Below are 12,884 nucleotides of genomic sequence, written 5' to 3' on the forward strand. Positions count from 1 at the left end.
GAGCTTTTGGAATTGTACAAAACTTGTAACACTTTTTTTTTTTTTTTATCATGGAACTATTCTGTGCATTGAAGGATTTGTAACATTCGTCCACTACCACTCACCTGCTAAATGCCAGCTGTTTTACTAATTTCTTCTGATTAGAACGACCCTAAAAATTTGTCCCCCAAATGCAAGATCATCCTTTTGAAAATCATTGAGCTAAAACAAATTTCTCCAGTTTACTAAAGCACTCACCACTTTTTACCCAGTATGTACTAGTATGTCAAGCATTTTTCATCATAATTAGTAACATTCATAAATGCTGACATGCATATGTATATGGACACCCAGTGCTAAGATAAATTGTTATTAAATTGAAAGCACTTCAGTGACAAGTACACCAATTTTGTAAAAATTTCAAGAAAATTATAGTGGTCCGCATTTATTTAAAACAATTTTCAAATATTCTTATAAATTCAAAGAACTTTTACTTTCAGAAAATCAATTGCACTAAGGGAATGCACGTATTACTACTTTCATTATTTAAAAAAACAATTTGAATTGTACTTAAATTTGAAAGAAGAGAATGATATAATTGAAAAGACAAAATAGAAATATATTAGGTGAAAGTCTAAGTTTAAAATATGGTCTCATTTTTAAATATTGAAATTTAATGTATTTTTAATCAGATATTTAATGGAAAGGTATTCTTGGGACAGGAGAAATTAAATATATTACTCTATTACCCTAAATCTCAAGATTATAATCTATATGGCTTCTATACAGTAGATGCTCCATTAATATAGTTTGACTATATGATCATCAAATTTATTTCAAAATTGAGCTACACTCCAGAGAAAGGTCATCTTAAAGGTTCCGAATAAATAGCTTCATGACATTTCAAGTCTTAGAAGATAATTTGAAAATAAATGAAAAAGGTTAGACCTATAAAAAGCTATTTAGATATTATCAGGTAAAATAAAAATCTGGCCCAAGTACACAAAATCATATTAATTACATGCATAAAATTTTTGTTTGACATATGAATTTAAAGTGTAAGAAGTCATAAAGCCTAAAGCTGTAATAGAGTGGGACTTGCACTTTCTATGCATAACACATGTATTGGTTTATACCCCCCCAAAAAAGGTGCATGAAATATAATTGTGTATACATTAGTAAAGTTTCAACTCATACTATAGTTAAAACTTAATTACACAAAAAACTACTTCTTTTAATGAGGTGTATTACAATTAATTTTCAGCATGCATATGGACATTACAATATTACTTTAGAGTTCTTAAATAGGTTAAGTAATGACCTCTATATCATTTTACTATAAAACTTAAGGAAGCAAGATTATTTTATTTTTCCATGGCAAAATAAAGAGGACAAAATACTATATCAATATATGTAAATGCAATAAAAAAAGTTTCTAGCCACTAGAGAAAATGTGGCTTAGTAGTATTGACTATTCATAAACATAAATATATACATCATACATATGCCTGGGAGGAAGAAAAATTTGCATGGTACATTCAAAATTTAGAATATAAACAAAACAAGAAATTCAACTTAATAAAAAAAAGTCACTGATATTATGGCAGAAGTTACAATAGTCTTAAAAATTAATAATTATTAGACTTTCTGGCTCAGAAATAATTTAAGAAAACTCTGATCAAAATAAATTTTTGTGGCAAATTCACATAAAGCTGTATTTATTCAAGCCTCCTGACTCTATAAAAATAGGTTTTGAAATGATACCTGATTTTATCATGGACTTTAGATTTTACACTTTGAAATAGAACTCTTGCTTATAAATGAAAAATAGTGTTTTGGTCATATTTAGCATAACATGGAAAATGTAAAACTCCTAAAATAGCCCATAAAGGAAACTGGTTTAATTGAAAGGTTCCAGAAAGAATGCCATAAAATTCATTGCTATAACACAGACTACTTGTATGTTTAGAAAGTAAAAATAATAGTTATTTTAGTAATTTAAAAAGATATTTGCTTTCTAAATAAAATGAAATAACCGTAAGATGTGTTCTGAAGAAAATACCAATTTACCTATAGATGGTACATTACAAGGGCACAGGAATCAGATCTCATTTCCACAACATTGTTCAGTTAGAAAGTACTCAATAAGTGTTTGAGAAATGTGTGAATGAATAGATTTTATTTTGTTATATTTCTGGTAGCAAGCAGGGATTGGTGATGAGCATAAACGGAAAGCTTCATAAATGGGTTGGACCCACAAAAACTTCACAGTCTAGTGTTGAGGAATTTCAATTGCAATCCAATACTTATCAAAACTACCCTGTCCTGAGTGAAAAGATAGCTGGGGAATCAACCCCACCCCACCCCTCGCCACCTTTCACTAAGGATATCCAAATTCTTGGGAGGTAACAATGTGGTAATACTCAAACCTTTGTAAAATCTTCACTTACATCATCTGCTTTAAGCTGCACTCATAGAAAGTATATTTCAATAATATAATGTTTGTGCATTAATTATCAACTGTCTGTTAACGTTATTATTACTGTTGCTATTGTTAGTGTTCTTCATTCAAAAAAAGTTGTTAAATTTAACATTATTATAGTACTATTGTTTTACTTTATAATGTATACCTTGTGAGTTTAGTTTTAAAAGTTCTCCATCCCAAAAGTGCAGAGATATTTTTCAACGTTTCTTTTAGATTCATTGTAGTTTTGTCTTTTAATTATAGGTCTCAGAACATATTTAGAGTCTGCTTTTATACAGAGTGTAATGCTGTAGTCTAGTTTCATCTATCTTGTCAAATGAGCCATTTCCCCAGTATCAACTACTAAAAATACTGTGTATTCCCATTAAATTGTGGGCACATTTATCATATATCAAGATCCAGAATGTACGTGGATTGTTCTCAAAGTTCTCTGTTGGCCAAATGTTTGTTTTCCCAATGGCACCATACGAGTTTTGTAGTTGTCATACCAGATGGCACATGAACTCCCATCCCATTATTCTTTCTTTACAAAGATGGCTTAGCTATTTGTAAAATAGCATCTTTATGTAGTTTTAGAACATGTTGATTAATTTCCAAAATTACATGCAATATTATTTATTTATTTATTATTTATTTGTTATTTATTTATTTATTTATTTATTTATTTATTTATTTATTTATTTCCTCACCAGGGTATATTTTTTCCATTGCTTTTCAGAGAGAGAGGGAGGGAGGGGGGAGGGGGAGAGAGAGAGAGAAACATCAATGTGAGAGAGACACATTGCTAGGTTACCTCCCACGTGTGCCCCGTCTGGGGCTGGGAATGGAGCCTGCAACTGAGGTACCTGCCCTTGGCTGGAATCAAACCCGGCAGCACCCTTCAGTCCACAGGCTACACTCTAACCACGGAGACAAACCAGCTAGGGCTATATGAAATATTTTTGGCATAGCATTCAATGTGAATTAATGGGAAAATTTGGTATTTTGAACAGATTAAGACATAATATCTAAATCCATGCATTATATTTTAATGTATTCAGAACACTTACTATTTTTCTCTTTTTAAGTGAAGTTAATAGTGTAATAAAGTTTTTACAGAGAACTTGAGCATTTTTTTTCAAATTAATTCTAAGATTTGGCATATATTTTGCTATTTTAACAGGCAATATACAATAATTTCCAGATATTGTGACTGATATAGTGAAACACTTAATTTTATATGAAGTACTTGTATTGGGGAATTTTGCTAGGCTCTGTTTAGTATTATTTATGAGACAATGTCAAGAAGCCATAAATAAACAAATTGATCATTTTAACTGCAAAAATTCCAAGAATTTATGAAATTCAAAGAAAATTTACCATAAACAAAGAAAGAAACACAAGTCAGGACTAACACAGTTATATCACACAACAAAAGAAAATTATTTTAGTAAACAAAAAAATCCTGAAAGTCATTGTTCATTAAATCAATATTTATTGAGTTCTACTACATGCATACCATAGCGTAATGTTTTCAAGTGTCTTCTTCTATGTTGTTGCATGTTTTAGTAATTTATTCCTTTTTATTGCTGAATAATATTCTATGGCTTGAATGTAATGAATTTTATTTACCTATCCATTATCAGTTGATAAGCATTTAGATTGTTTTAGTTTTTTGACTATTATAAATAAAACTACAAATATTAATGCAGAAGCTTCTGTGTGGACATATATTTTCATATTTCTTGAGTATATACTAGAAATAGAATTTCTAAGGCATATGAAAAGCCTGTAATTAATTTTTTGAGGTACAGTCAGACTTTTTTCAAGACACTTGCATGCACCATTTTGTATTTCACCAGCAGTGTATAAGAGTTCAAATATCTACAAATACTCACAAATGCCAATACTTGTTAATCTTTCCTTTGATAATATTATTGAGACTAGTGGATATAAAGTGTTATTGTTTTTATTTGGAATTTTGTTTTTTTATAATTAAATGTTTTCTGTTTGTTTTAATTTATCTTTATTCTTGAAAGTATTACAGATATCCCCTTTTTTTTACCCTATTACAAGGGGTTGTAAATGTTAGTTTTTATGTCTCTCATTTTTATTTAAATATTCTTTATCAGGTTGAGGATTTCTGTTGCATTCTTCATTTGCTGATTGTTTTTATCATAAAAGGGTGTTGGATTTTGTCGGATGCCTTTTTCCCCTGCATCTATTAAAATCATAGCATGAGTTGAGAAATGTCCCCTCCTCATTTATTTTTGGAAGAGTTTGTGAATAATTCCTATTAATTCTGCTTTAAATATTTGCTAGTATTTACCAGTAATGGCATTTAGGCCAAGACATTTCTAAGTGTGAATATTTATTTATTTGTTAAATACTAATTTAATATATTTACTTATAATAAATCTATTCAGATTTTCTATTTCCCCTTGATTATGTTTAAATCATTTGTATTTTTCTAGGTACACCCCCATTTCATCCTAGTTACCTAGATATTTGGATATACAGTTGTCTCTGGTGTTTCCTAATAATCCCTTTTTATCTTTCTGTAATTAATTTCAGTAACAATGTCCCCTCTCATTCCATATTTAGTAATGTGATACTTCTCTCTCTTTTCCTTAGTATAGGTAAAGTCTATCATTTTGTTAATTCTTTCAAAGGACAGATTCTTGGTTTGGTCGACTTTCTACATTGTTTATACGCTAATTAATTTCAGTCTACAGTTTATGATTTCCTTTCTTTGGCTGACTTTAGGTTAAATCTCCTACCTTTTCCATTGTGTTAAGGTGGAAATTTGGGGTATTGATTGAGATAGTCCTTGTTTTTAAACATAGGTATTTTTAGCTATAATTTTTATTCTAGGCACCGTATCACCTACAGCCCATAAATTTTTGTATGTTGTATCATTTTAATTAATCTCAAATGATTTTCTAATTTCCTTTGTGATTTCTTTTTGGCTCATTGATTTCTGTGATTTATGTAATTTAATTTCCACATATTTGTGAATTTACCAAATAGCTTTACTGGTTTAGATTTTTAATTTCATTCCATTGTGGTCAGAAAACATACTTTTTATTATATTGATGCCTTTTAAGCATATGGACTATATGAGAAGAATGTTATTTTGATGGTGTTGAGTGAAGTGTTCTATAGCTACCTGCTAGTTCTTGTTAATTTATAGTGTTGTTGAAATCTTCTATATATTTGTTAATCTTCCGCCAAGTGTTATATCCACTACTGGAAGGGGATTATTGGGGTCTCCAACTATTAATGTTGAACTGGCTATTTCCCCCTTTAATTGTAACAGTTTTTCTTTCATCTATTTTGAGTCTCTGTTGTTTGGCACATATGTTTATAATTGCCACATCTGATGGGTGAGCTCTTTTCTCATTATATAATGAAGTTTGTTTTCTCTAATACCCATTTTTTTTAAAGTCTTTTTTGTTTGATATTAATAAAGATATTCAAGCTTTCAATGGTTCCTTTTTGAATGATATATCTTTTCCAAATATTTTGCTTTTAACCTAATTATACATTTAAATGTAGAATGTGTCTCTTGTAGATGGCATATATGTAAGTATAGCCAGAAATTTTCCAGGCTGAAAATCGCTGCCTTTTGATTGAATTTTTAATTCATTTGATTTTAATGTTGTTATTGTTTTAGTTGACTCTGCCATTTCCCTTTTTGTTTTCCTTATGTCTCATGTCTTTTTCATACTATTATTCTGATAATACCTCCTTTTGTATTAAATAGTTTTCTAGGGCAAAATTTTAATACTTGTAATGCTAATTTTACTGCATAACTTAAGTTATTTTCTTAGTAGTTACACTGGGGCTTACCATATACATCTTAATATAAGAGAATCTACCACAGATTTAATTTACCACAGATGCTAACTTAAATTCTAGTGTGATATAGAAAAATTATTTCTGTATGTCTTTATTCTTTTTTCCTATTTTTATACTCATACATAACATCATATCCTTTATAACTATATATATATGTTTGATATATAAATTTCAATATATGAAACAAAAATAATCATTATTCAATATTATGAAATAGTTTAATTATGACTTAGTACAATTCATTTTTTTATAAATAGGAAATACTCTTTGCTGAAATAATTCATAAATACCTGGATATATTAAATCCATCTTCATAAATAGCTTCAAGTTTACATCCACTTTTTTGATAGTCAGTTGTATTTTCCAGATACATTTTCCCACACCTTCTGGGAATACGTAGACAAAAATATTCCTTATTACCTTCTTCAGTCAAACTGCATCCATTTGTACACATCTATAAAAAATAAGAAATAAGAATATTTTAAATGTCTGTCACACACTACAATATTACAATTATTTCCAAATTTGAATTTCATGCTTTCCATTGCATATTAAATTCGTGTGTTCTGCCTGGCCAGTGCTGCTCAGTGGTTGAGCATCAGCCTATGAACCTGGAGGTCACAGTTCGATTCCCCATCAGGGCACGTGCCCAGGTCATCATCACATTGTTAACACTACATCAGATTATCATCACATGGTGCCCGCCATGCAAAGCTATATTTATAAATTTTTACTTATCCCTTCCAGTAAATTCCCACCCTCTGCCAACCGAGGCTCTAAAGCATATAAATATCTTCCCATAACTTCTCCTTTCTGAGACACAAGAAATGTTCTGTTAAGGTGTTTTCTTTTATTACATAAACATAAAGAACTATTTTTCTTGATTAACGGATTTATCTGGCAGTCTTTGGAAGGTCAAATGTGAACAAACACACAGTTCTGTAAAGATCCAATCAAGGTGCCTTCACTACCAAACCTGAGGACCTTAGACTTCAAATAGTGCCCTGCTGTGAGATCACTGCATACTCCTCTCTCCAGCTGGGATAGTGACATAGGTACGGGATCAGGTCTGAACTCAAATTCCTTTTCATCGAATTCCCAAAGGCTAAGTTTTTTGGTTTGTCTCTTAGGAATAAAGAAACATTTTAGGAATTAATTGTGTGATCCAGTTTAATACAGAGAGAAAGGCATAGGTCTTAAAATTTCAGCATCCAGCTGACCTAAATGAACAGTGAGTTCAGATGGCCACATCAGTCTGCATTTCTTGGACAAAATTTTCCTAGAGTCACCTTTTCAGAATCTTGCACACACTCTTGTCATGTCCTCAGTTGAGACTGGCTGCTCTTTGGCATTTCCCCAGACATGACAATACACAAGCACCTACATGAGTTTTCATGGGTCCTCTCAGAGTCATAGGCTTGGGCATCACCCATTCCTTCCTTCATGTTGTAAGTCATGTACATATATCTCTAATTGTTATCATTTCTCACAGGACGATCTGAAATCACAGTGGCCACTCTGGGGAAGTTTTGACATGAACAAGATTGTTCATTTGACAGAGGCATTAAAACAAAAAGAGAAAAACTCTCATGAGGAGAATCTCCATGCTGTGTGTCTAATAATGTTTAATGTACAAGAATCTCTTTCATTTTTATGCTTCTGGGATTAATAAGCACTAGGTTTTTAATTATATGGCTCTATGGAATTATCAAGGATGTAAGTTATTGTTTAAACTGCCCATATTAATAACTTGGTTTTGTAGGTGCATACATTTGTAAAAGTAAGTTTTTCTGTATTTAAGCGTCTTCTACTCTTTTACAGTGAGGAGATAATTAACTTTTAACAATCATGATTTTATATGTGCCTGAAGCTAGCTGCTCTCTTTTGCTTATTTTTGCATTTTTTTTCTTTCTTTTTGCTTGGGAAATTATAAAAATTATTGATCATAAATATTTTCCTATCATTATATGCATATTGTAAGACTATTGTTCAGATAGTGAAAAATATAAGGAAAAGGAAAATGATAAACTGTCCTTTAATTATGTGTTTTTTCTTTGCCAAAAATTTAGCAAAGCAGAAAACGTGAATGGGTAGTGTAATTAGTATTTTAAATAAATAGAAAATTAGGCCCTGAGAGTTTTGGCATAAACTTGAAAGTCTTGACTTAAAAAAAATATAATAAATATAGACATTTACTTACATTAAAAAGAGCTTATGTAATTTCCTAATAAATAAATGATTCTTTAGGCAAATGAGAATGATTAGATTGTTAATGATTTTAAAAATATGAATTGAAATAACTGACATTTTAATAATTGATGTAATTTAAAAGGGTTTAATCATGTGAATTTTTATTGATTCAACTACACTGATGTACTAGAATGTTTTATTGATGATACTACAAATCATAAGGACTTAATATGATGGTGTAAATTGCAATGTCCAAACCCTTGATCAATATCAAGACCTTACACTGATATTAAAATGAATAAATAATATTTTAATAACTGAACAATTTTTAAGTAAGAAAAATATACAAGTATTAGTGTCTAAATATAGTTTAAAATTAATCTTATTTCCTATTGAATGGAAATTAGGACATGCAAATATAATTAATTGATGTAAAGGAGTGGGCAAAAGTAGATTATACTTGTGAGTGTGTGAAGCACAAAGTTTAATCTTTTTTTAAGGTTTTTATTTAATTTTAAAAAAGTCTTTAATATTTTTAAATTATAGTTGACATTCAATATTATATCAGTTCTAGGTGTACAGTATAGTGGTTAGGCCTTTATATAACTTAAGAAATGATCTCCCTGATAATTCTAGTACCCCACTGACACCATAAATAGCTACTACAATATTATTGACTATGTTCCCTATGTTGTACTTTAGATATACCAGTGACTATTTTGTAACTGATGATTTGTAGTCCTTTTATTAATTTTAAAATCATTTTTCAATTACAGTTGACATACAATATTATATTAGCTTCAGGTATACACTCCAGTGATTAGACATTATAAAACTTACTAAGTGATCATCCCAAGAAATCTCATACCCATCTGACATTATATGTAGTTATTAGATTATTATTGACTATATTCCCTATGCCGTACTTTATACGTCCACGACTATACTGTAACTACTAATGTGTACTTCTAAATCTCTTCACGTTTTTCACCCATCTCCTCAGCTACCATCCCATCTAGCAACCTTCAGAATGTTCTCTGTATCTATGAATCTGTTTCTGCTCTGCTTGTTCATTTTCATGTTTAGATTCAATCTAAAAATAAATATGATAGTTATGTACTTATTACCATTTTATTGTCCCTATTCTTAACCTTTTTTTTTCTTCTTAAATAAGACTCTTTAACATTTCATGTAATATTTATTTGGTAGTGATGAACTCCTTTAGCTTTTTCTTGTCTGGGAAGCTCTTTTTCTGACCTTTAATTCTAAATGATAGCTTTGCTGGGTAGAATAACCTTGGTTGTAGGTTCTTGCTTTTCATCACTTTGAATATTTCTTGCCACTTCCTTCTGGACTGCAAAGTTTCTGTTGAAAAATCAGCTGACAGTCTCATGGGAGCTCCCTTGTAGGTAACTCACTAATTTTCTCTTGCTACTTTTAACATTCTTTCATCTTTAACCTTTTGCATTGTAATTATGTTAAATATATCCTAAAGATAAAAACTTTAGTCATCTATAGCATAGTCATGTATCTGTGATTGGCTAAATGCATGCATGTAAAAGTATATTAAGCTTAATACATATGTTTATAAATTTAAAAAATAAAATAAAAAATATATTTGAGGATGTACTTGAAATTAAAAGGTCTGAGGAATTTGAAGTCTGTTTCTCTGTATTTGTAATGCCTCTTTAGTTGGTTGCTTTTGAATTAAACTGTATTATTTGTTTTATAAAATTGGCTTAACATAATGGATTTATTCATAAAAAGCTTATACATTTCTATTTAAAATTTTATATGATTAATATGTCAAACATAAAGTTAAAATGTTTTTTGTTTCTATAAAATAACCAAATTAGGTTGTGTCCAGAGAAGAGATGTAACAAATATTCTGTTAACTCTCTAAGCTTTTTGAAAAACTTCTGAATCATTTCGACAAAGTGTGCCTAATTTGCTTAAAATAAATATCCTAAAATTATTGTTCTGTATTGTTATTGTTTAAAAATATTGTCTTAATTTGTAAAAGATGAAGGCAAGATGGGGAAAAGAGGGCCACTTTTTGTATTCTTGTATTAGGCCCCATAATTGATAGTGGTAAAACTGCCCAGAGATTAGAAATCTCCGAGATTTAAGTATATCACAAAAGGGAATGGTAGTTCCTTATGAACTTTAAACAGAAAGGTGGCATAATCACAACTGTGTTTGAGATAAAATGGTTGTTAAAACTCATTACCTTTCTATATTATAAATATAAAAAATAAAAACTATTTCCAACAGATTATTGAGAATTTGTTTATGAAGTTCTATTTAAGCTATGCACATCTTGAACCTTGAATTGGCAAACTTAGTATTTCTAATGGTTTTCAATCAGACAATTATGAGTTAAAGAGAAATGTGAAAAATGACTACATATATTTACTTTACCTTTATTGTTTCTTCACATTGAAACAAACACAGATAATCAGTGCCTTCAGATTTGTTCACATAGACTGCACTGTCAGTGCAATTTCCAGCGAGAAGGAAGGAAGCATCAATAGTCTCTTCACATTTTTCACCTTCAGATACTTTCAAACAAACAGATAAAAAATTACTTCTCACAAACTTGAAGTCACATTCAACTACTAAAGACAGTTGTCAAATTATTTGATAAGATAAATTTGACAACACCAATCACAAAATAAGGTTCTATATCTATAGAGTACTAAATATGAAAGAGACCTAAAATACTGGTGTCCCAAAAATTGCATACACACTTTAACAGCTGACAGCTCAAGTTTGAAAATGGAATTTATTTTAGTAAGCACTGCCTTCATAATTATTCAAAGCATGTGTATACATTTTGGGGGGACACTCTATAGAATAAGGCCCGACCCTCTCACTTTAAAAATAGCCTGAGAAACAGAGCAGCAGAGCAAGACACAGCATCCAAGCCAATCTATTTAAAAAAAAAAATCAAATGTCCAATAATTTTCTAATTAATCATCAAGAAATGACGTAGTAACTATAAACAATATATTTTACAAAAAAACACTTTTATATATTACAGTTGTATAGGAACCATTTCACAAGAAATTTGAAAAAAAATCCTTAAAATATTTATGATAGAAGAATAATCAGGACCTCATCCTAACTTTCTCACAGGAAGGAATGAAGGAAGGGAATATGTGTGTATGTGCAGGTATAGATACAGATATACACATGCATACATCTATAATTTAACTACTTACAGCTTAATGTTAGACATAATATCTGTGATACAAGAAAAAAATGAGATTGTAAAAAAAGCAAAAGAATGTGACCTACATTCAAGAGGAAACACTTAAAACAGACATACAGATGGCCCAGACTTAGAGGAAGATTAATATAATTGGTAAACAGATAGGGAATTAGAGAATGAGAAATTTGGAAACTTAAAAAAAAAAAGGAAATCTCAAAATTGTGGGCAGAAAGGAGCTAATTAGGCTGAACTGAGAACCTATTATCTTTCATTAATGGATAGAACATTACAGGTAATGGAAGAACACAGGAGACCTGATATATCTCCATGTAAATATAAATAAATCTGCTAGTAAAAAGACCATTCATATTTGGTTGGGAGATAATATTTATGCACAGACTCCTATAGCTAATACCCCTACTTTAGGATTGCTTATGGTTAACAAACCTAAAGTCTAGTCTGTGAAGCATGACTTCCTGAAAAACATCATTTAAGCTGTGCAACTTACACTGGAATTGTAAAAGCGGAGATGGTCCACAAGCTGAAATCTCCCTGCTGTGTACTGACCTCATTTAGAAATCGCATATACCACTCTGGAAAAAAATAAAAAGCTACGAAGCCATGCATAATCTTCCCAACCTTTGCGACCTTAGTGGTGTAATTTGACCGCTTCAAATCTTAAAATTATAGAAAATTATCACTACATTAGTAATAAAATAGTCAATGAGTGGGACTATTAGAGGTGAGACCCGAGGAAATAAAATATTCAGTAAATTTAACGTCAATAAAAATTATATATTTAATGTAATGAGAGAAAAATAACAAATATGGTGTGTTGGCCTCATTTAATCAACTGAAGAATGTTCCTTAATCTTTTGGGGAGGAGTTCAAGTAGTATTAGATTTAATTATCTGTTGAATATTTGGAAGAACTTGATAGAAAACCATGTTTCCATTGTTTTTCTCTGTTGAAAGATTTTTAAAAACTACATTATTCGATTATTTGAGCATTTGCAGGGTTATTCACAATTTATATTTATTATTGAATCCTTTTGCCAAGTAGCACTTTTCTAGGAATTTATATATTTTATCTAATTTGTCCAATTCGTAAGAAAATATTTTTTTCATAATGATGTATGTGATTAAACATTTGAATTTAACTGAGATATTATGGTCC

General features: G+C 30.1%; 1 protein-coding gene across 1 annotated transcript in view; it reads right to left on the reverse strand.

Moving 5' to 3' along the window:
* The window catches only part of EYS (eyes shut homolog), a gene marked incomplete at both ends in the record, with an annotated part of 1,105,706 nt that overhangs the window by 982,678 nt on the left and 110,144 nt on the right, over positions 1 to 12,884 (reverse strand). The window contains 2 exon segments of the mRNA XM_081140616.1: positions 6,595 to 6,758; positions 10,916 to 11,055. Coding sequence (XP_080996742.1) covers positions 6,595 to 6,758; positions 10,916 to 11,055 — 304 coding nt within the window.

Source organism: Miniopterus schreibersii (assembly GCF_964146895.1).
Source record: "Miniopterus schreibersii genome assembly, chromosome: 6".
Classification (NCBI taxonomy): domain Eukaryota; kingdom Metazoa; phylum Chordata; class Mammalia; order Chiroptera; family Miniopteridae; genus Miniopterus; species Miniopterus schreibersii.